General features: G+C 37.1%; 2 protein-coding genes and 1 non-coding gene across 3 annotated transcripts in view; 2 read left to right on the top strand and 1 right to left on the bottom strand.

Annotated features, from left to right (window-relative positions):
• Positions 1–23,360, top strand: part of LOC140242709 (large ribosomal subunit protein eL24-like) — a 278,728-nt gene that overhangs the window by 96,644 nt on the left and 158,724 nt on the right. The window lies entirely within an intron of this gene.
• The window catches only part of LOC140242840 (uncharacterized), a 50,788-nt gene that overhangs the window by 24,453 nt on the left and 2,975 nt on the right, over positions 1–23,360 (bottom strand). Inside the window, exons 3-8 of the mRNA XM_072322592.1 lie at positions 22,205–22,925; positions 7,405–7,570; positions 5,826–5,914; positions 4,472–4,624; positions 2,716–2,925; positions 1,593–1,686 (exon numbers count right to left, since the gene is read on the bottom strand). Coding sequence (XP_072178693.1) covers positions 1,593–1,686; positions 2,716–2,925; positions 4,472–4,624; positions 5,826–5,914; positions 7,405–7,570; positions 22,205–22,925 — 1,433 coding nt within the window. The remainder of the gene's footprint in view (positions 1–1,592; positions 1,687–2,715; positions 2,926–4,471; positions 4,625–5,825; positions 5,915–7,404; positions 7,571–22,204; positions 22,926–23,360) is intronic.
• Trnad-guc (transfer RNA aspartic acid (anticodon GUC)) lies at positions 13–84 on the top strand. The gene has a single exon. It is a non-coding gene; the product is annotated as a tRNA-Asp (tRNA).

The following is a 23,360-nucleotide window of genomic DNA, read 5'->3' as shown; positions in this document are numbered from 1 at the left end:
TCTTGCAACTCTTCCTTGGTAGTATAGTGGTGAGTATCTCCGCCTGTCACGCGGAAGACCGGGGTTCGATTCCCCGCCAAGGAGAACTTATTTTTTTTTTTTAAATTCCCCCAGCTGATGCACATAGTAGAATATCCATTGAAAAGAATGGTAGCCACAGTAATACACCGTACCGTATTTGACTGTGTAAAGGTATGACATGAATGACCTAGTCTCCAAATGAATAGATTAAAATGAAGATTAGATAGATTATGTAAATAGATCAATTGCATAGGTTATCAAAATGGATAAGTAAATGGATGGATGAATGACATGTATTTACAGTCTGTAGATGTGAAATGAATAAATGAACAAATGAATTAAATCGAATAGAAATAATTGTTTGATATATTATCAATCAAATAAGTAATCAGCACAAATAAATTACTTTTGATTAACCGATAAACAAATCGGTTGGTACTTGAATTAATTGACTAATCAAAGTTTCGATGTCTATTTTGTTCCCAAAATGGCCAACTTTCCAATTTCAATTTATTTTTGTTTTTCAAGAACATTTTTTTTTTTCACGAACAATGTACACTAACACCGATTTTGGTTAAATCACATTCTCTAAGGAAGACCAAGTGTTCAAACAAAATCAATAAATCACTTGGAAACTGAATACAGAACTACTAGAAAACTATTCTCACGGATTTACTCGCAAAAGGGGGACTGAAAAGGTGCAAATGGCACACAGCATTCAGGGTGGGGGGTCACGAATGACCAGGCTTGATTTCATTTTAATGAAAAAAGAAAGAAATGTGTCTATTTACAGGGGCCATAACTACAAAGCAAATCTTTGTAGTTGTAAATGCTACTTTTTTAAATACATTTTATTCTTATTCATTCAAGGACGATATTTATCTATCATCATTATCTTTAATTTTCTTTTAAAACGTACAAAAAAAAAAAAAAAACCAAACCTGTGAATTGCTTCATCCGATTAGGGAGACCATTCCATTCATCAGATCTATGGTTATCTTGAAGACTTTATGGGCCACCAGGATTCATGGGTTATTTAGATGAATGTTATTGCACGTGCGGCAGCTCGTCGTTTATGAGTAGGAATGGCGAAAATCCCTAACCCATCACAAAGACTTTGTGGGTTAAAAAGCCGCGGCGACACAATAAAGGGCCCTTCATCTGCGCCGCAGCATGTAATCTGCCAAGGCGCCTTGATTTTAATTTGATTTGATCTTATTGTTCCACATCGCAAAACACAAATAACATGATACAATCGATTGAACATAAGACTGAACATAGCGTCGTAATTACAAAGAATACAAGAGAAGACATTTACAAACATAAAATGTGGGGACCTACTAAAAAGCAAAGCTTGTAATGTATAGGTCCCTGTATAGATGAAAATGTTGGTCTTCTTAAACAACCTTATGCAATGAGACGTGAATCTATTGTCTTCCTGTATTAGTGTATACGGGGGGGGGGGCAGATTCCGTTTGGCACATACTTTTGAGTGGCGGCATCGAACATGGAATCTAACTACTACCCTATATAGTCTCATGCACCAGCTTCAACTTATGACGGAAGCGTACCATACTTCAGCAGGAGATCGACGATGCTGCAATGGCCTCCCTCGACTAGGAGATGGAGCGAGGTACAGTTCTGTGAATCGCACTGTGTCAGCATCTGAAGCACGAAGGGAGAGACAAGGAGTGAGAAAGAGAGAGAGAAGTAATACGCATGCAGTGTCACCATGACAACCGGCGCCATCCAAGCTACGCTGCCTTCGATATCATAGGCAGACGTCTGATGGCAACGTGTCTAAGCGACCTTCATGACATAATAACAATCTTTGGGGGGAAAATGAATGAGCGTCAAATCTTTGAATTTTCTTGCTGCCAAATGAAGGGTTGATAGCAAAATGAATTGCTCCTGCATTTCTCATGAGTGTGCCAAAAGTGAAATTTTGGTCTTATTTTGAATTTTTATTGGTATTAAATTTTGTTTCATCATAATAAGTGAATCAAAATATATGGGTAATGATCATGTGACCACATGTAAAACAATTCTTTGGCGTACGATATCAATGAGGAAATAACTAGAATAAAACGACATATTAAACGAACAGAATTAGATACTAAACAGCAAGATAAGGGTATGTGTGTGTGTGTTTGTGTGTGCGTGTGTAGCCCTAACAACGAATAGATTTGAGTTTACAACTTCTAAGCAGTGAGGTGTTATAATAGTAGAAGGAGAAAATATTCGCAATTTATGCAAATGTAGCATGACAATATTGCATGCTTTCCATTCCACTGGCTTTAATGTTTCATGATTAATGATACACAGAGTTTGAATGTAATGGTAACCATGGCAAAGAACATTGACTTTTGGTTTTAAGCCGTTATTCAAAGGAAATGTTAACATCCTGTATGGATCTGTATGAGATAATATTGCGAGGAACAAATCTTTCGAGTTATTCTTCGATTTCTTTTTCGATTTCTAAACATAAGTTGAGTCGATATCAAATCAGAAGAGAAGAATACAAAAACAAAAGCAAGTAACATGACCACAAACAAGGACCACACTTAGGAATAGCTTAATTTCTCAGTATGGTTATGATTTTTCTATTCCTTTTCCCATTTCACTGATAAAAAAGGGCAATGTCAACAAGTGTTTATCATTTCCTGAAGCTTGGACGATACAACAGTGCCTTACGTTGTGGAGGATGCCCTGTTTCTTGCAAACGTCCAGCAGCCGTCGGATAATGCCCTTGTGCCCTCCTTGAGACGCGGCGTGCAGCGGCGTGGAGAACTTGCAGTCCTGCGTCTGCACCTCCGCGCCAACACCCAGCAACATCTGGGCGATATCTTCGTTGCCATTGAGACAAGCAACGTGTAGTGGTGTCATGTCCGCGTTGTCTCTTTCCTAGACGTCCAATTAACAGGCAAAAAATGAGCTATTAGTATCGCGGGAGATAATGAGAGTAATGTTCAAACGTTTTTTAAAACCATAATTTCACGAAACATTTCCAGCGCATGACTGACTTTGTGATATAGCGATTAATGAAAAAACCAAACAAACAATACTGATACATGATCATCTGTATGGCCCTATAATCTACCATGAAATGCAAAAAGGTATTAATTATCAATCCATTATAATCAAGGCTCGACATTAAAGGGTGTGTACAGTTCTGGTCGAGGTGAGGATTTAGCTCTTAACGTTTTGCGAGATATTCAGAAACCACTCTATGAGATGTCAAAGAGCATGCAATTCTAAGGGGTATACAAAGTTTATCTGATGAAAATCGGTTTTGAAATGGCTGAGATATCCAAAAACAGAGTGAAACAAAGAGATCATAATAAAAGGCGTGACCTGTCGCCTTTTATTTTTATCACTTTTTTGGATATCTCAGCTATTTTAAAACGAATTTCCATCAAATAAACGTTGAATCCTTCTTAAGATTACATGCTCTTTCATATTGAGTTTTTCATAAGGGGTTTCTCATTATCTCACTTAGGAATTTTCAAAACATGAATCCCCACCTCAACCTGTACTGTACAGTCCCTTCAACGGTAGCCGGGACCACCAGAAATAGATTTCCCAATTTGGTCATCAAAATTTGTGAGTGCGTACATTGTTTTATGTGCTTTTCCCATCCAGAATGTGTGAGAATAACTCGCAGCTCAGTGCTTGATAACTACAGCGCATTTCAGCTATAAACCTTGGTTGGCAGATCAACACTAGTCTCCGTGGCCAAATTCATTTCATGTGATTTCGGTGGTCAAAATGGGCCATCAACAAGTGTCGAGCCTCATATAGGCCTACATATCATAATACATAGTGTCAGACCTGTCTATAACGGCCACACAGGGGAGACGAGAAAAGTGGCCGTTATGGACAGGTGGTTGCTAATGACAGGGTCTATAGTGGTGTTCATCTCGGGGAATTGTGTGTGTGTGTGTGTGTGTGTGTGTGTGTGTGTGTGTGTGTGTGTGTGTGTGTTCGTATACGGTATGTGGCCGCTATAGGCAGGTGGCCTCTATGACAGGTTTGGTTGTATATGTATATACTATTGAGTAGGTTGTCCACGTGTTGGTGAATACAGCATGAACTTTGTTCCAGTTTTGTTATATATTATATATATATATATATATATACAACAATGACCCTATTTCATCTCATCACATTGACAGTGATTGATAATAGATTATCATGTTTCCCAGCCATCCATCATACTAGATCATTATTATCTCTTACTTTCTGTGTCTCTTTCGGTTTCATGGGGATGGACTAATTTTATCACGGGTATAAAAAGATGCTGATAAACGCGTGAGGGATTGCCACCGTTGAACATATCATAATTGAAATGTTCTTTTTGTTACAGGAATGGTATACAAAACCTAGAGTGTCTCTCAGTCCTTTCTTGACGAGAGGGTAGAGCTAAAAAGAAAAGACAACAATGACTTACATTAATATGAATGTTCTCCGCAGAGAGAATATTGAATACGGCGGGCTTGTTACCGCGCGCTGCGGCGATGTGTAGGGGTGTTAGACCAAGCGTATCCTTCGAGTTCACGTCCACTTCTCGGCATGATACAAGGTATAAAATGACGCTCGACTCCTGTCAGAAATAAACAAACAGCATACGTAGAAAAATAATCATTCTGTGCGTGAGACTGACATGCATTAAATTATATAAAAAACACACATACCGATGCTGTCTGCACTTGAATGTTTAGATTCAGACACATCCTGTTGCATTGCAAGGCTTCCCGTGTATTCCGTCAACTTATAAGTGCAGGTATAACCTGATATCTATTATGAATATTATCATCGTAATCATTATTGCAATAACCATTATCATTATTATTATTATAAGCAGTAGTAATAGTAGCAGTAGAAGCATTTATGTTAACATTCACTTTCTAGTCAGGGCAGCAAAAAATCACATATGTATCAGCCTATCTATGTATCTAACTATCTACCTGTTTATCTATTTATTTATTTATTTATTTATTTATTTATTTATTTATTTATTTATTTATTTATTTATTTATTTATTTATTTATTTATTTATTTATTTATTTATCTATCTATCTATCTATCTATCTATATCTATCTATCTATCTACCTATCAATGTTAAGCTGAATAAGTCGTAGTAAGTGCTTCTATAAGTGACTTAAAAAACATCCATTTGCAGATTGTAAAGATTGTGAAACGTGAATCAATATGGATAATATCATACATTAAAAAAAAACTATGAAAGGTGCGTTTGACACGTTCTTTTTGTCAGAACTGCACTTAACATTTTTTCTTAATTTCGCTCCCAGCACTGCCTCAACAAAATACTACACTGGTGTTAGACACGTTAAATGCATCCCTAGTCACCTTGCAATTTTAGACGAAACTTCATTCTTGACAAAGTTTCGACTGTATTCACCAATTTTAGAGTTCAAACTCCGTTCACAGCTTTCATTGCACAGAGGATATCCTCCAGTGAATTACGTCATGTTACCAGGAAACCATTTCTCATGGTTATATGTTTCAACACCGATGTGTTAAGACAATATAGATAATTGTTTTTGAATATTTTACGCCTTATTGAATCAAAATGAATTTCAATACGTACAAGTAGTTGCTTTGATTATAAATGGTTGGATGAAAAAAAAAATGCAAGTACAAAAAAAAAAACTTAAATAAAAACAACAACAACAAATGGTGTAACAGGTTATACAAAAGGCAATGCTCGTGGGAAAAATAATTCAGGATCTAAACGGCGACGATATCTATACGGTTGGTAAGAGAAACAAATGGTATGTACCTCTCTTTTATTGTTGTTGTTGTTGCTCCGCTTTGACATGGCAGCAAAATGGATTGCTTTGCGTTTGTCGTCGTCTTCTGTATTGATATCTGACGTTTAAAGAACACACATAAATTAATGTGATGCCGTATATATATATATATATATATATATATATATCATATATATAGATATCAGAACCGTTGGTCATTCTTTCGCAGTACAAGTTGCGTTAAAAACAACACGGTACTTAAAAAGAAAAAATAGATTATTGCGATTATTGTCATTATGAAGCTGTGACGACAATTAGGTTTTGGGGGAACCCCCCCCCCCCCCCCCCATGGTCCTGTCATCACGTACTGTGGACACTGTAAACTTCCTTCTGAGTCTGATCTTCAAGCTCTGTTTTGGGTTTGTTTTCTTTGTTTTCTTTTTTTTTATTGTTCCATATTCCACATTTCAAGAAATACATAAAACATAAACATCACAATACAAAAGCCTGGATGAATTGTCAAGTACAGCTTATAAGACAATAAAACATGTGAAATATGAGGAATCTACATAGAAAGCATTGCTTGTAGGGTGTAGATTCCCAGATGCGGATGTGAGATTATTTCCTACTTGATATATGTAATTAAAGGAATGACAATTTGTGAATTGGAGAAATATAAACGCCAAAAAGTAAAAAGAAAAAGAAAAAACAAAGAAAACAATGTCCGCGGCTCAAGACTTCTTGAGAGTTGCGTGATCACCCGAGCGAGGTACAAGTCAGATGCAGTGTACAATAGCAGAGATACCAAATGTGTACAAAGGAAGTTCAGGAGATAATACAGAAATCACGAGCGAGGCACATGTTACATAATCGATAATGTCAGTAATGTGAAGTATGAACAGAGAATGTCGAGGAGGATTGAAGAATAGCTATAGATATGAATTCAGAAAAACTAGTTTAAGTTTATGCTTAAATGAATAGAGAGACTGGGATTGGATTATTTCTCTATCCAATTCATTCCAAAATTTAGGTCCTGTAGTGGTTATTGTTTTTAAAGCAGATACGGTCCGTACAGGAGAAAGATGAAAAGAATCTTTTTGTCTAGTAGGGTAAGAATGAACTTCAGTATTTTTGTCTTTTCTTGTCTTTTTTTTTTGTCTTGATTATTTCTATACGTGTAGGTTACATGTAGATGTAGACTACATGTTACATGTACCTCCTATCCTCTATTACGATGTCATATTCCAACATTGTGAAATGCAGAACTTGTTACATTTTCTTCCCAGAAAATAGGTATTTCACGTTCTTTGATACGATAAAGGTAAAATGAAGGCAAGTTTGGTTGCCTCATTATTTAGTATCTCCTATGTTTAAATTGGTGGTCAAGGTGATGGTATTGCATGGTTCTGAGTACAGTTCGGTTTAAAGCAAGATACAGCTTTGTTTATTGTTTTTAAAAAAAAAAAGAGCTTTGGCACCTCTACTCATGATATCGTTAGATACAAATTTGATTGTAACTTAATTTGACTTTGATTTATTTAAGTTTCCATATCAATCATATTCCATTCTATAGCTTGATTTCTAATAGCCCAGTATTGAATGACCTACCAGCTCCATTCTCAACCAGGTATCTGACCACGTGCAGGTGGCCTGCCTGGGCCGCATAGTGGACGGGAGTTCGAGCCTTCTTGTCCTGCTCATTTAAACGATCCTCCTTCTGTCCTTCCTCTTTAAAAATCCTCCGAATCTCCTCCAGATTACCCAGTTTAGCGGCCTGAAGGTGGATTAAATGAATAGACAAGTGAATAAGTGAAATAATGAATGAATGAATAGCTAAATCGATAAATGAATAGATAAATAAATAGATAAACAGATGAGAAATGAATACATAGATATGATAATTAATTGATTTATTTATCTATTAAACACATAGGTAAGTAAGTGAATGAGTAAATACGTGCAAGATTGTAATGTGACATATCCTATACTCTTTGCATTTTTTCGCCTCCAAGGTAGGAGAAAGATTTCACCAATAGACACGATAGACATAATTATGTACCCAAGAGTTCTGTGTCTATCTACACGAGCCCGCTGATTTCATTCGATGCTCTGACAATGAAAAACAAATAGCGATGAAGTTGAAATGAATTTAATCAAACTGAGCTAATAACGGCCAGTGAAGATGTTACAGTCTGCTGCAAATTCAAATTTTGTCAAGTTCAAAGAGCGCCCCCACACACATCTTAAATTATCAACAACAACAAAAAAAGGAAAAGAGATACAAACAATTCATTGAATCATTTTAGATGCATGACACGGTGGATCTTTGCATTTTCTTTTCTATAATAGAGCTGAAATCTGTTGCAGGGGCAGTCCCAATGAGCATACGGTACACAACAGTGCTTCATGAGATGACATCTCTTTTCTCGCAGCAAAACTGTTCTCTATGATTTGCATACAAAAGGCGATGAAAAAGAGGGCAAGTGTGTGTGTGTGAGGGGGTGGGATTCACGAATGGTTTGGTTATATTTACCTTTAAAAATAGTTATCAATAGGTATTGATTAATACGGTTATGTTTGAAATAAAAATGAATTAGCATGACTAAGCGATACTGAAGTATGTATCAAAAATATATCTTTATATGTTTGTTTGTTTGATTGATTGAATGATTAATCATTAATTAAAGTGAAAAGCTAATATAAAAGAAATATATAGCTATAAGTAATCAATGAAAGTGAAAAGCTAATATAAAAGAAATATAGCTATAAGTAATCGATGAAATGTTGGTACACCTGTATATCGTCTATGTTTATAAGTTCATATTCCTATGTATCATTTTCTCTCTCTCCATCTCTTTCTCTCTCTACACACACACACACACAAACACGCGCACACGCACACACATACACACACACACACACACACACACGCACACACACACACACACACACAAATGCCATGTGTATCATGTGTGTATTGTTAGATGTTCATCGCTTTTCCTTCAAGCAGAATAAATCCAATTCATTGATACACACATATGTCCTTTTTGCTTTTAACATTCAACAGACAAGGCGGCAGAAGGCCATTAACCCTCAAGGTTTCATGCTATTCTATTCAAGGGAGGTAGCCAGGACAACGCAGGCAGACACATGTAAGTTTCCATAGCAACGGCTCGCCGACAAAAGCGGGTCACGACGGTAGATTATGTCATACAAGACAAATGCAAGAGGGAAAAGAACTGTAACACTCGGTGCAAGCTTTCGCAGGTTGAATACAGTATACTTCTTGGCGTGTGTAGACAGGAGAGGGTATACGGTTCGTCAAATCGGCCTTCTCCAACCTTCATTTTGGAATATTTACATGATCATTACAATCCAATTGTATTATCAAAGGAGAACAGTTTTTTTTTTTTCCTTCTCATGAGCATACCCATGCGTAATCCATGTTATTGATACTGTTACTGCATTATTAATAAACGAGAAAAAAGAACCCAACAAACATCCACATGCAGTGATGATTTCTTCAATCACTTGAAGCGCAAAGGGCAATAAAGAGCCCAATTTCATTTAAGAGCATACACATGGAAATATCGCATTCCTTTAACTAAGCCAAAAAAAAAAGAGACTAAAACCAAAAGCATTATCAGTAGCATTACAGCAACAGTTTGTGTCATGATGGTTGTTACTAACAGCCACTTCGTGTGATTTGTCGCATTCTGTTATTTACCAGAGGAAACTGTATGTCAGAAGACATGGAAATTGACGAAAACTCAATCCTTAAATGATCAGTGTAATATTTGTTGATGGTAGTGAAATATGAATACCATCGGTATTGACTATTATATGCAGGAGCAATATTTTGCTGAATAACAAAGTCGATCACATAATCGTATTTGATCATGAATACATATGCTAGATGAATATAAGAATGTGTGCTGTGGGTTGTCTATGGTCAGTGTATTCTTGCGTAGTTGTGATTTAACTATCTTGGTAGCAACACCGTATTCTGGGTGTTTGTTTGTTTGTTTGTTTGTTTTCAATGAAATATATGTATCATAGATGATAACTGGTTTGCTAGGTCTTTTGTGTACTCGGGTCACTGTAAAACTATCCCAGAACTGCTTCTCTATAGTTCTCCGATGGCAAAACTGATCTTGAATGCATTTCTTCTATCAAGGATACTGTCTCCATCTTCTGTAGTTGAGTGATATTGACTGAACCTCTCCCTGGTTTTGGAATGGTCAATATATTCTTTTGTAAGACATAACACAAATATCAAAATAGTAGATAGCTGAAAAACCCTCGGCTTATCTTATGACATGACTCTTATAATTGATTTGTTTTTCTCTTTTCTTTGTAAATTTGCTGACGAGGGCTTGAACAATGTTGTTGCTATGATGATGTCATGTTACCAATTATTTGATGAATTACATTCATCGACATGTCAATGATTAAAAACATGTTGTACATTGTCATTAACCTTGTAGCTTTTGTTTTTAATGTGCGTGTGTCACTTTTGCAACCCTGATACTGCCTGAAAATTAAATTCCTTTCATAAGCTGGTATGTTGTAATTGTAATTGTTGTAATTGGGACCTTTTTGTCAGAAAAATAAAGCTGGAAACGCTTTTATGATGGAGGGAACAATATCATAGACTATTCTCGGTATAAATGAGCATGCTTATTTTCGAGTTACATGGGGTTAGTTTTTCATAATTTGAATAAATTCTGAGGTGTATTACTGTAAAAATTTGATACACAATGAAGGGAGATGTTATACTTTAACCATGCAAAATTTCGTGACGTTTGCAAAATCAATATACTACCTTTAAAAAGGAAAAAGTGGTTGTTGTTGTACAATCGACCAAACCCATGATTGTTCTAACAGTTTTTGTGTACCAACCAAACATACTCTGTTATTCAAGTCAACTTGAAAAAGGTATTGAATTTGAAATCAAAGTTTGGATATTTGAACACCCTCCCCCCCCCCCACATCTCTCTATATCACTTGTCATTCAAGTAATTCAGAAGCAAGTCCTTGAAGCTGTGCACAGGGATGATCACAAGTGACAGCCCAAAACTGCATGATAAGCTCATCATGAATTGAAGCCACCATCAAAGTGATCTGGATATTGATATTACTCTTTGTACTACCCATTGTAAAGCAGCCCGTCAGTTTACAAAAAGAGAAACAACGTCATAACCGCAGATGATTTCCTATAAGATACACCCTTTTCATGACTAAATCATGACTGTGCATATTTACGTATCATCCAGGGGAAAACTCACGACACAATTAACTCGCAAAAAAAAAAAAAAGAAGAATGACAATAGAAAGGGAGAAGACGGGGAAATACACTCAAGAACTGAGTCATGATTATTATTGAAACATATGGGGATGAACCAACCAAAAATTAAACATACTATATAGCATATGACCTTCTCTCGTATTCTCATTTAATCCTTTCCAGTGAAAATAGTTTTTTATCCTAATTGTTCTGTTCCTTTGGAAAAATGAAACAATTAAATTGATAATACTAGATTCACCTCCCATTTAAGGGAAATACCCGTATTTGTCATGTTGTGTATGTTTTACGGGGTATAAGTGTATATATGTGCGTGGTGTGAGTTTGGAAACAATGAGTGCAAATAATAAAAGAAAAAAAAGATGGACAGAATTGTTAATGTCACATAACACCACTGCAATATACCTACTTCAGTACGAGACAATGGAGATATACGGCAACATTCTTGATTTGTTCTTCATTTCTTTTTAAACATGAAGATGTTCCAAGCTTGACTTGGAGACTTCTTCGTAAAGTGAGAATCAACTGTATACAGTATTAGTCATAGGACATAAATAGCACCATAATGACACCATACAGGCACCAACTATATTCTTTGCATTACAGATCGCGATCGAATCTCGCTCCTATCCATGGTTGTTGTTACAATTTCTGTTAAAATTCAATGTTTGCAAGACAGTGTTCGTGTTGTTTACACACAGACTCTTTATTTGAGTAAACTGCATCACGATGGCTGTTAACTCTGTCACTAATTACACGACGCTGTCAAATCGTAGCGATTACGATCGCTAATTACAAGGCAATGTTAACATGCGATCCTGCATCAGTTCTGCCTGCATAAAAACACACAAAACAAAGCGTGAGTTATGAGATAAATGATATTTTTCGGAGACTACATGAAGAATTGAGAACCTGATACTGTAACAAAACGTAAAGGATGAGGGGGGGGGGGGAGGGGAGGGGCGACCCATGTAACAATAGCCGACATGTTTTGCAATATGATCGCGAAGCATGACTCCTACGCAGTGGTAACACGATAGCCCATGCAATATATAGTTATACTATCTCCTTCAGTGAAATCGTGTTATCTGTATGACACGGAGGAGGACACGAACAAAATATGAGAAGTACAACTGTTTTAACCTGTTGAAGAAAAGAAGTAGACAATCACAGAGGACGAGAAGAACAAAGTAAAGACAATGAATGAGAAAAGCAAAGAGGAAGTATAGAAAAAAAAGAGGGTATACTGAGAGAAAGGCGAAAATAAACACAAAAGAAGAAGGAAAACAAGAATCAAGATTTTACGAGAGGGAAATTTACTACCCAACTCGTTCGCAGTTATACAGAGTCCTTTACTTGAAATGGCACAACTTCATGATAACAACCTCCTTTCATTTTCATTTGAAAAATATACACCAATGCCAACCTATTGTTTATTAATCTCAACAGCTGATTTTCGAGTCACAATGTAACATACTCTTTGATGTTCAGAAAACATTCTATTGCAGAGCAAGATCGATGGGATGGGGGCTGTAGAGTTCGTCTTTTCCTGAAGTAAAATTATCAAAGATATCAACACCGTACTTAAACTCATCTCAAAGAGTAGAGTGTGTCACGCGATATCCCACAGCGCGGGCCAACGAGCGTCATGTGATAACTTGATTTTCAGCAAAACAGCAGTCGTTCCATCGATCACGCCCTGTTAATGAACATTATATCCACGCGGAAGTTTGCTCGTCGAATGTTTCACCGCCGGTACGGTTCCAAAGAAACGCTTTGTTTGTTTTTGATAGTTTTTCTAGAGATGATCGAACACCGAAACGATCGAAAATCTTGCTATTTTTGCTGGTATATAGCTGTAATGCGTTTTACGACAAGGCTTATAGAGTAATAGCACTTACCAGAAGCACGCAGGAAGGAAGTTTAAGAGATAACAGAGTGTAGTTTAGGCATACTGACGTTAATTTTACCACAACAGACAGTTTGGGATTTCCCAGAGGCTAATTTTCAGCACTTGCTGTCAATTCTGTGAAAGATTTCAGCCAAAGTGCCCTAGCGATGAGACACCCATGTCCCTGTTCAATCAATTGTAATCCATAGTTGACCTTTCTTTGGCCTACATAGAGTAATATCGAAGCGGGATCTAGGACTGTTTTTGGAATTAGTATAGTAGTAGTAGTACATGTAGTAGTAGTAGTAGCAATGATTTAATGAAAATTCATTTGTAGTAATGCAGATGGCTAAATTGCAGAATAGTGTACATTTGTATTGGTTAGTAACATGCTTAATCATACAAGCATACTTCGAATAAAATGTAGAACTATAGTACAATCATTATAAAAAACAACTACAGAATGACACATGATCATCAAAATTATTCAATTTTAGTACACTTTTGTATACGCATTGAAACAACTGCTACATGAGCAAATGAAACACAATTATTATTTCACAATCATATACATACATGTAAATATATTAACATACACATACACAAACTTAGGCCTATACCCAAAATATATCAAATGTACACAAATCATTGTACTTCCACAGCAAAACTTTTAAATTACTATGCATGCTGATAAGAAGTAAATGAAGACATTGATCGATTTAACTAAGATTCAAGGCAACTCACCTAAAATGCGGTCAATATTTCCTAATGGATCTTTTAAATTTCTGTTTGTGTGTGTGTGTAATTTTTAAATATGACTCGATGATAATGTGAGCTCCTGTAGACTGCAGGGAAATATCTTAAGGTTTAAGGTTTTGATTCTTAGTATAGATATTATTGCTATTTTTCTCAATAAATTTCTCAATTTATTCTAGAAATAATTTTATTATAACTATTAGCCTATTCACATTTTGTATGTTTAACAATACTTAACATTGATTATACTGATTAACATTTTTATATTGGTTGTTTCTATCCCTAACTCACTTGCAGCATTAAAGCTGGGTTTTTATTTCATCTGCAAATGGTAAATTATGACTTTAACTTGTTCGTTCCAGTCGGACTCTCTGCACAGACAAACATGAGAAGAAGAAAAGAAATGAAAGTTCAGCTTTGATGCGCTCTTTGCAATCACAACACGTTCGACTTCCCTCTGTCATATCAAAAGTACCTCAGTACACATGCCAGGCTCAATACGGGCATAGAAGTGCCAACTCATTTAGGTAAAGAATAGACATGATGATAATGATAAAAACGGTTATGATAAGAAAAAAAATCCAAAACGATATGAATGTTTAACTCATTGAAGCTAGAAGTGCCTGTACAAGAAACAGAATATAGTTCGTGCTGCTGCTATTATCTTTTCCTTGGTAACTGGAAAACTGAATGCCAGATAAATGACTGATATAAATGCTGGGAAGGTATTTTTCATTAGGCCCTATAACTTATTTGTGGTGGTAACGTTGATGTGTGGAGTTTAATTCTGGCTGGAAGTTTACGAGTCACCTAAATTGGTGTGTGTGTAAATTGAATCATGATTAAACTTGCCATAGATGGCACTTATTTTGACCGAGATTCTTAAAACCGGAAGTCAACCTATATAGCACGTGACACGAGGTCAAATCAAGACCATGTCCGGTTCCCTCTCTCTTGCTTTATACCATATGTTCACTTAGCTCTTGTGAAGCGCACTCATCGTATAATATATAAATTTAGCATGAAATTACTCTGGGGTTGCAATGGTAACGTTTAAAGTGGAACATTTGAATTCTAGAGTCTGGGAAATGTATTTTTTGAAAAAAAAGTTAAATGGTGACTTGTGAGTGTTATCATTTCCTTACCATAGTTGCATTTTATGTGAGCGATGCACTATTTCTTTAAATGATTTCATATGACTCAATGTTTTCTTATGTCATTGAAAAATACACTGTTGTGTTTGGGTAATTTCATTTTCCTGGATATTCAAGGAAATTTAATACGGAGCGGGGTTTAATATTAATCTTTTTTATGATTATGACTGAAAGTTCATTGTAGCGTTTTTATGGTTGCCTAGTTGATGTTTATGGTTTTACTGGACAGCGCTAGTGTAGTAAATTATCTTTAAACAGCAGTTTATGCTCAGATGATGATGATGATGATGATAATGATGAATCTATGCAAATCTCTTACAGCAAAACACTACCAAAAAAAAAAAAAAAAAGAGAGGAGAAAATGAGTAAGTAAAAAAGGAAAATGAAGACCAACGCACTTGCTTTCAGTGTCTTGGTAAGGCCGAGTTTCTTTAAGTCTTGTCTTTCCACAACAACAGTTTAGGATTTACTTGCACATCTACAATATTTGATGATTATGGTGTATCATGGCAAGTTGTACTGGAAATCGCCAAGCAAGGAAAAAAAAAACGCGGAAATTGTACAAAATGTTTCTATTTATGTCTTGCTTTTCCTCAATGACAAATTGTCATTTCATTGATTTTTATCCTGTTATTTTGACTAGTGAGAAGGAACCCGCAAAGAAGTTCCTGTTTTGATAAGAGTCAAATGCAGACAAGAAAAACCGAAACTTTTTTTTCACAAAAAGAAAATACAAACAAACGAACAAGAAACACAAACCTCATGAGCGGAAAAGATCAATCTAAAAATCAGAAAGATTTTATGGTTCAAGATTAATAGCATAGCAATTTTGTTGATTAGCCAGAATATAAATTTCATGCACATAAAACATACACCGACAACATTTCAAAAGGCAAATGACAATAATCCGCACATTATATCAAAATAGATAAGACAGTTGGACCAACAGTTTATACAGTTATGACACATTTGGAGAGTTTTGAGTGAGAAAAAAAATTTCAAAATAAATCTGTATGTTTCAGTTCAAACGAATGGTCTGTTTCAGCCTATTTGATAGAGTTTAGCATCACGCATCTGCCTAATAGTAATGGTTAACTCCGTGTTTTGTATATACATGAAGCTACAAAATAATATAATTTATGCGTAATAACACAAAAATAATGACGTAAGAGGAAGTGAAAAAATAGCAACGAAAAATCAGGGTAAAAAAGGCCTGTAACCAATCAAGAAAGATGAAACAAAAATTGAAACATATAAATGCACAAAGAATTTTTAAAAAAGCAATCAACACATATGTTTTTCCTTAGGTTTCCTGGTCTTGATTACACTATGATAGTTACATTGTGCGGAGAAAACGGATGACCTATTTAAAGGGGAAGGCTAGTACCTGATCAGTGGGAATCAGTGCGAATGCTGGGGGATGATTGTTCCAATCCTTGTGGGATTCATTTAAGAGTACATTACATATCTACGGTTGTGTGAAAATCATTTGCTTCAAAACGGTCTCATATTCAAGTAATGTGGAGATTAATGCCCTGTCACTGACCAGGGACGCTTACCTGGAAACATTAAACTGCACATTACTTGAATATGAGACCATTCTGAAGCAAATAGTTTTCACACAACAATAGATAGGATAATGTACTCTTGAATGAATCCCATAAGGATTGGAACAGTCATCTCCCAGCATTTTCACTGATTCCCACTGATCAGTTACTAGCCTTCCCCTTTAAGCAGATCTGGAAACATGCCAAGTAAGTATACAAGTTTCCTCCATAATGTCTCAAGATATCAAATTCCCTTTCCTACTCCTTGAAGTGTTAAAATGGCATAATATAACCATTGAAGGGATGGCGACAGTGTTTTCAAGCCAAACTTAAGTCAATATTTCTTCTGTGCACAGCTGTGTCTTACATTATCTCCACAACTGTGTTCTGTGATACGTGCACTGAAGACGCGATTAGTGTAAAAAACGTTGCTGGAGTGATGGGATTTTGCCAAGACCGTGTAGAATGATTGATGAAAGCATAAAGCTTGGGCAAGTATATCTCAACTGATTCCAAATCCACTTACATCGATTGCATGAAAACGACGAGGAAATACAACGATTTCATTACTAACACTGCGTGTTCAAATCACTTTGATAAAAATTTAAATTTTTTGTTAAGTTTTAGAAACGTTCAGAAAAAAACTTGAATTAATTTACGTGTCTTTGAAAAATCAATGATAGTAACAAATGATAATAAATAACAATAAATAAATTGATTTACATTTTTGTTGATGTATAAAGTATGGTAATGAATGCCGAAAAAATTGTGTGAAATATGTTACTGAACATATAAGTGATATGTAGATAGAAGACCCATATGATAAGTATTATACTGAAACATATTATGATGAAAATATGAAACGGATCACCAATTCCATTCTATGAATATAATTTTATTGTCATTTACGACGTTAACATGCATGATTATCAATCTTAAAATATGAAGTGTTGTATCAAGGGTTTGCTTATTTCATATTTTTGTACTCTTCTGTAGCATTAAACATTAAGAGCTTAGGGAGTGTCGAAAGCACTAAAAATAGCAACCGTTATTGTACACACGCACTCATAGGAAGTTTCTACCTCCACGCTTTCGCCTTATTCATAGTTGCCAGCTATGCCGCTGCCACAGAAAAAAAAAACATTGTTATTTTAGCCCGAATACACCCGTAACCCATTAAACTGATAACTCTCTATGCAAGACAGGTTCCACGTTGTAGAGTTACAGTAACATACATTATCATCAAGCCCATACCTGGTGCAGCCGGAAATCCGAGTCAGCCCGTCCTGAGGACAAGCTGCCGCTGCTCATAGGACTACCCAGCGCAAACTCATGCCGCCGCGCCTCCATACTGACCATAGCTGACCAGTGCCTTCTCCACCCGTGGCACTACGATGTTGCTCAACTATTGTCGCCCCTTAATTGTCGTCAACTTTGGAACCAATGACTATTCCACATTTTCCCATGGAAGGTTAGATGTCAGTTGTATATTCACCACAGTCAAGTGGAGAAAGCCGATGATATTCCACGTCCGCGACGCTGCTGTTCGAGTGCTTGCTCTACCAGCAAATGTCACATTTTTTCATGCTGATACCTTTTTCACTGTGGTGTTCTGTGGCACTTGGATTATTCTCAATGTCGATTAACTGTCAGCTGCCGACTCGGCGTGTATAGCAGACAGCTTTTATCGCATGACACTTTCAGATGTGCCGTCGGAGAGGGCGACATATCAACTAACCACAATCTGACGCTGGTTGTCTACATAATTATGAATTTCATATGATAGACAGATTATTTTAACATGACTAATACTGCAACCTATTTGAATGTTATCTTGTAATTATACTATTTTTTTACTCCAGAATATTCGCCATTATTCGCTCATGACTTGGCCGTGGTCTAAGCCAGTCCATGACAGTCATTGATAAACTGAGGTGAAATTGCGTTCCCGAAGAATGAACAAACACTCTATACAATGAATTATTATTGCACCAGGCCTATTTTGGGGACTGAAAGAGAAAGCATTACGAAGAAACTTGACCACTTCCAAGGTTATAATAAGATGCGTAAAAAAAAAAACACGACCTTTGTACTCAGAACGCATCAAGTTCATCGTCGAATGAATGACACACGCACACACACACACACACACACAATATGAGTTACAAACATTCTACACAATTATGTGTGCTTTTTTTTATCTGCTTACTACTTATACTTGAATTATGCCATGTGTCCACCTGTGAGTATAGATACACTCGAATAAATTTTTATCTTTTTCACTTTTAAGTTTTCTCACAAAACGTCCGTCAAATATTTTTGGTTTCATTCTCTTTCCAATGAAGCTGTAATTCCCGTAAATCATTCATTTAGGATGACGTCCTGTGTTTTCTCATGAGACAATTACAATACGGAGATCATGTTCAAGTATACTTAACTTTTGATTAATTGTATCTTGTCATTATCCTACTAATCCTACCAATTCCTATTCAACTCAATTCAATTTATGGTTTGTTCAGCCATCTTCGCAGTCTGTCGCAGCAGTGAGACAATTTCACACAGTAAAAGTACAGGCGATGGCATGTTAATGCAGGAGTGCAGTAGGCCCTTATTCCAATGGAAGGAGAGGAAAATGCAGACATGATATGAGTTATTTATTTTGACATATTGCATTCTTTTAGTAAATTAATTTATTCTTCTAAAATTCTTATCAATGTGTAAAAGTAAATATTTCAGTATGCTGAGGTCAAGATTACAAATGATTTAATCTTATTTACAATATTTGATCATCACAGTATCTCTTCAGTGTACGAATGAGGTATAGTGTGCACATTCAATGACGTAGCTTTCCATCGCTCTTTTATTGCCAATCTATCGGCCTTTTCTGGCCTTGTAGGGTCTATGTGGCTTAAGGTGCAATCACACATCGCCGGTTTAGATGGCGGTTCATGGCGGTTCAGCAAATCGCCGTGCTCCGCCAAAGACCGTGTTTACACCGTACACAAACCGTGGTCATCCGTCACCCATCCGCCATGAACCCCGAGAACCGCGGGGAACCGCGGGGAACCGCCAGAAAAATTAAACATGTTTAATTTTTCGTGGCGGTCTTGGCGGTTTGAAATGGACCGTGTTCACATCGCCGTTCATCGTGTTAAGAACAGCATCCTCCGTGTTTGCACCGCAGGATCCGTGATAATACCGTCTTAACACCGCCATGATTTTCAAGCGAAAAGAAACAATGAACTTTAAAGAGAATAATGGCTCCGGCGACACTTCGTGGCGGAACAGTAAAAAATGGAGATAAACGCAAAGATGAACCCATAATGCAAGATCGGGCAAATATATTGAATGCTACAGTTTCCTTACTTCTTTAACACATATACAGTAACAAATAAAGTTTAATGTTCAAAAAGTTGTTAGGTATGTTGAATAGTACATCATTTACATTAAAAGGTAAGTTCATAATTTTATCAAAGCTTAACAGCTTTTAAGATGGCCAGCAACGTGTTACACTTAGAAGACTTATGTAAATATGTTAGGTTCTGCTTTCGTGATTATGTATGCCATTTTTGTAAGACATGTTGATACAGATATAGTGAAACTTAAGAGAGTAGAGGGAAAAGCAATGTTGAAACTTGTGTCACGACTCAACCCAATCACCACATCATGACAATCAAAATGTTCCGCTCCATTCCTGGCAGATCGCACCCAAACCATCACAACAATGTTGCAAAAGACCACGATTGGGAAGCCATGTCTTGATCTGAGAGCGATAACTTGCTGCGGACCTCTTTATTGGTATTAGCCTTGTTCAAGGCGCATCACATCTCCCCCCTTAAGACGGGAAGTTATGGAAGAACTTTCCAGTCAAACTGCAAACAGTCGTTACAAACATGTTCCGAAACACGATACATAAAAATGCACAGTTGTGTGTTCATACACTAAAGTGGATTCTTCACATAAACAAGCTCAGACTTAATGAGCCTCATCAAAACCTTTCTTGAGCGTAGGCTAAGTCTAAATATAGATCCACTACCTGCTCGGAACAAGCATGTGCGTATACGCGCAAAACTTTACAACCACAACATTCCTTGTTTTCTTTTCTTCTTTTTTTTTTTTTTTTTTGCTTGGTCATAAATCATGAAACATGTATTCTCTTTAGCTTTCCTGAAATGCTTATGAGTATCAAATGGCCAAACATTTCAACACCTAGTCGAAATCTAAGAAATGCTGCTGGTTCAGAACAAAATACACTGTAATTGTATCATGAAACAATATACCATAAGTATGGACATATCAAACTTCTCTCTTAGCTTGATGTGCATATGCTTGAGAAAAACCGCTACACATATCACTGATTAACCTGCATACACTGACAATCATGCAGGTTGAATACTGAGCTTTATACGGTTTTGTTGTTGTATTATGTCACCAATAACAGAAGTAATCTTCCATTCACTATACTTAGTAACCATTTTTACATGGTGAGCTTGTAGCAATCTGACCTTTGATGAAAACTGACATAACAACGCGTTCAGCTCAACTGTTTGGTCTGACAAACATCTCTACATTTCTAATTTCTTGACACTTCTGTTCAAATACTGTAAAGCTTTGTTCCTCAAGACAATAAATGCATGTACAGTGACTAGCGTATAGCAAAACAATGCAATTATGAACACCTGTTATACTCTCTCTGTTTCTGAAACAAGATATCACATGAATATAACCTGGTTATGTCTGTACACCTGTATGGTCTCATGAACCTTACACATTCACAACATTATGAATATCATAGTGTCATAATTTCACTCAGTCGATATCTATGCTATGGAAAATGTGTATAATTGGTCAATTCTGTGATGCCACAAATTCCAACTCTTGCAGATTAAGCATTTGAAAAAAAATGCAACAACAGCTTTTGTGTGCTTGTGTGTGCTTTTTGCAAACAGCAATGCAACTTAATTTGCAGTTCCAATTAATACAATGTCTACATTATACCCTGTATCAAAATATGCTGTATTACTGAAAACCCCTTTCTTCACCATATAAAGCATAAAACATAGCAAAACTCATGCTATATCACTTGAAATGATTTTGCCCTGTTTTGGTGCAAAAATCATGACCATTTGGAAAACATGCTGTCTTTTTCCCTGCAGACAAGAACAAAAAGAATAAATTAAAGCAGTGTACACAATGTTTGTGTCATCATTTCAAAGCAATCAATAACACTCTTTCTTCAACATGAGAAATATAATTTTCTTACAAATGCATGGAAACACATTTCTTTTGTCTCGTATTGTTCATGTTTCCAAGTCATTACCAGTCTTATTATCTATGGATAATAAGCACATCTGTGTCCTTTTGTCCTATCCGTGGAAATATGCGTACTTCTATCTTATCCACGGGACAAAGCGTCTGCAATGACATTGTCTTTTCCACGTACGTGCTGTATCACGAGGTTGTACTCCTGTAGCACTAGCGCCCATCTGGTTAGGCGTCCATTTTTGTTCCTCATTCGCGACAGGAACACAAGCGGATTGTGGTCTGTGTACACCAGCACTGGATACTTTGTAGTGTTCAGATACACGTCAAAATGACGAAGAGCCATGACGAGCGCTAACGTCTCCTTCTCGACAGTGGAGTACCGTCGCTGATGTTTGTTGAATTTTCTGGACATGTACGCGACGGGATGGTCAACTCCGTTGTCGTCCTTCTGCATCAGGGCTCCTCCTCCTCCTGTGTCACTCGCGTCCACCATAAGAATGAACTGCTTGTCGAAGTTCGGCGCTGCAAGAACCGGAGAACTCGCTAGCATTGCCTTCAGCCGGTTGAAAGCAACTTGACAGTCATCTGACCAGTCGAACTGCGAGTCTTTCCGCAACATGTTGGTGAGCGGTGTTGCAGCATCAGCGAAATTATGGCAGAACTTCCGATAATAGCCAGTCATGCCCAGAAATCGTCTCAGCTCTCGCTTACTCTGTGGGCGGGGAAAGTTCAGGATCGTCTCCACCTTTGCTTCAACAGGCTTGACGGAACCATGTCCCACAATATGACCCAGGAACACGACTTTTGCTCGGGCGAACTCACATTTCCTCAAGTTCACCGTAAGGTTGGCACTGGTCAAGCGGTCAAACAGTGCTCTGACTCTCAGAAGGTGGTCCTCCCATGTATGGCTGTACACTATGATGTCGTCAAGATACGCCTCGCATCCCACCAAGCCAGACGTGACGGTGTTGATGAGTCTCTGGAATGTAGCGGGCGCGTTCTTCATCCCGAACGGCATCACTTTGTATTGGAAGAATCCGTCAGGAGTCACGAATGCAGACAGTTCTTTCGCTCTTTCACTGAGGGGAACCTGCCAGTACCCCTTCAAAAGGTCAAACTTACTGACGTATTTGGCATTCCCTACGCGATCAATACAATCATCGATGCGGGGCAAAGGGTACGAGTCTGACTTTGTTTTCGAATTGAGCAACCTGTAATCCGTACAGAAACGCAAAGAACCATCCTGCTTTGGAACCAACACACAGGGAGAACTCCATCCACTCTTACTGGGCTCAATAAGGTCATGTTCAAGCATGTATTGAACTTCCTTCCTCAGAACATCCATTTTCAATGGATTCACACGATATGGGTGTTGCTTGACAGGGGAGGAGTCCCCCACATCAACATCATGCACCACCACACTAGTACGACCTGGTACATCACTGAAAAGGTGTTCATACTCATGGACTACATCCATCACCTGAGCTCTCTCTACTCCTGGAAGATGAGATAATGTGTCAGATAGATTTGCTAACACCTCAGAATTCTTCAACATCAACTGTGGAATTTCCACATCATCACTCTCACTGTCTTCACCATCCACTTCACAACCGATTCCAACCGTAGCAACAGGCTTTTCATTAGCC

The sequence above is a fragment of the Diadema setosum genome, chromosome 19, assembly GCF_964275005.1.
Source record: "Diadema setosum chromosome 19, eeDiaSeto1, whole genome shotgun sequence".
Taxonomy (NCBI): Eukaryota; Metazoa; Echinodermata; class Echinoidea; order Diadematoida; family Diadematidae; genus Diadema; species Diadema setosum.
This window is presented reverse-complemented; position numbering and strand designations above follow the sequence as displayed.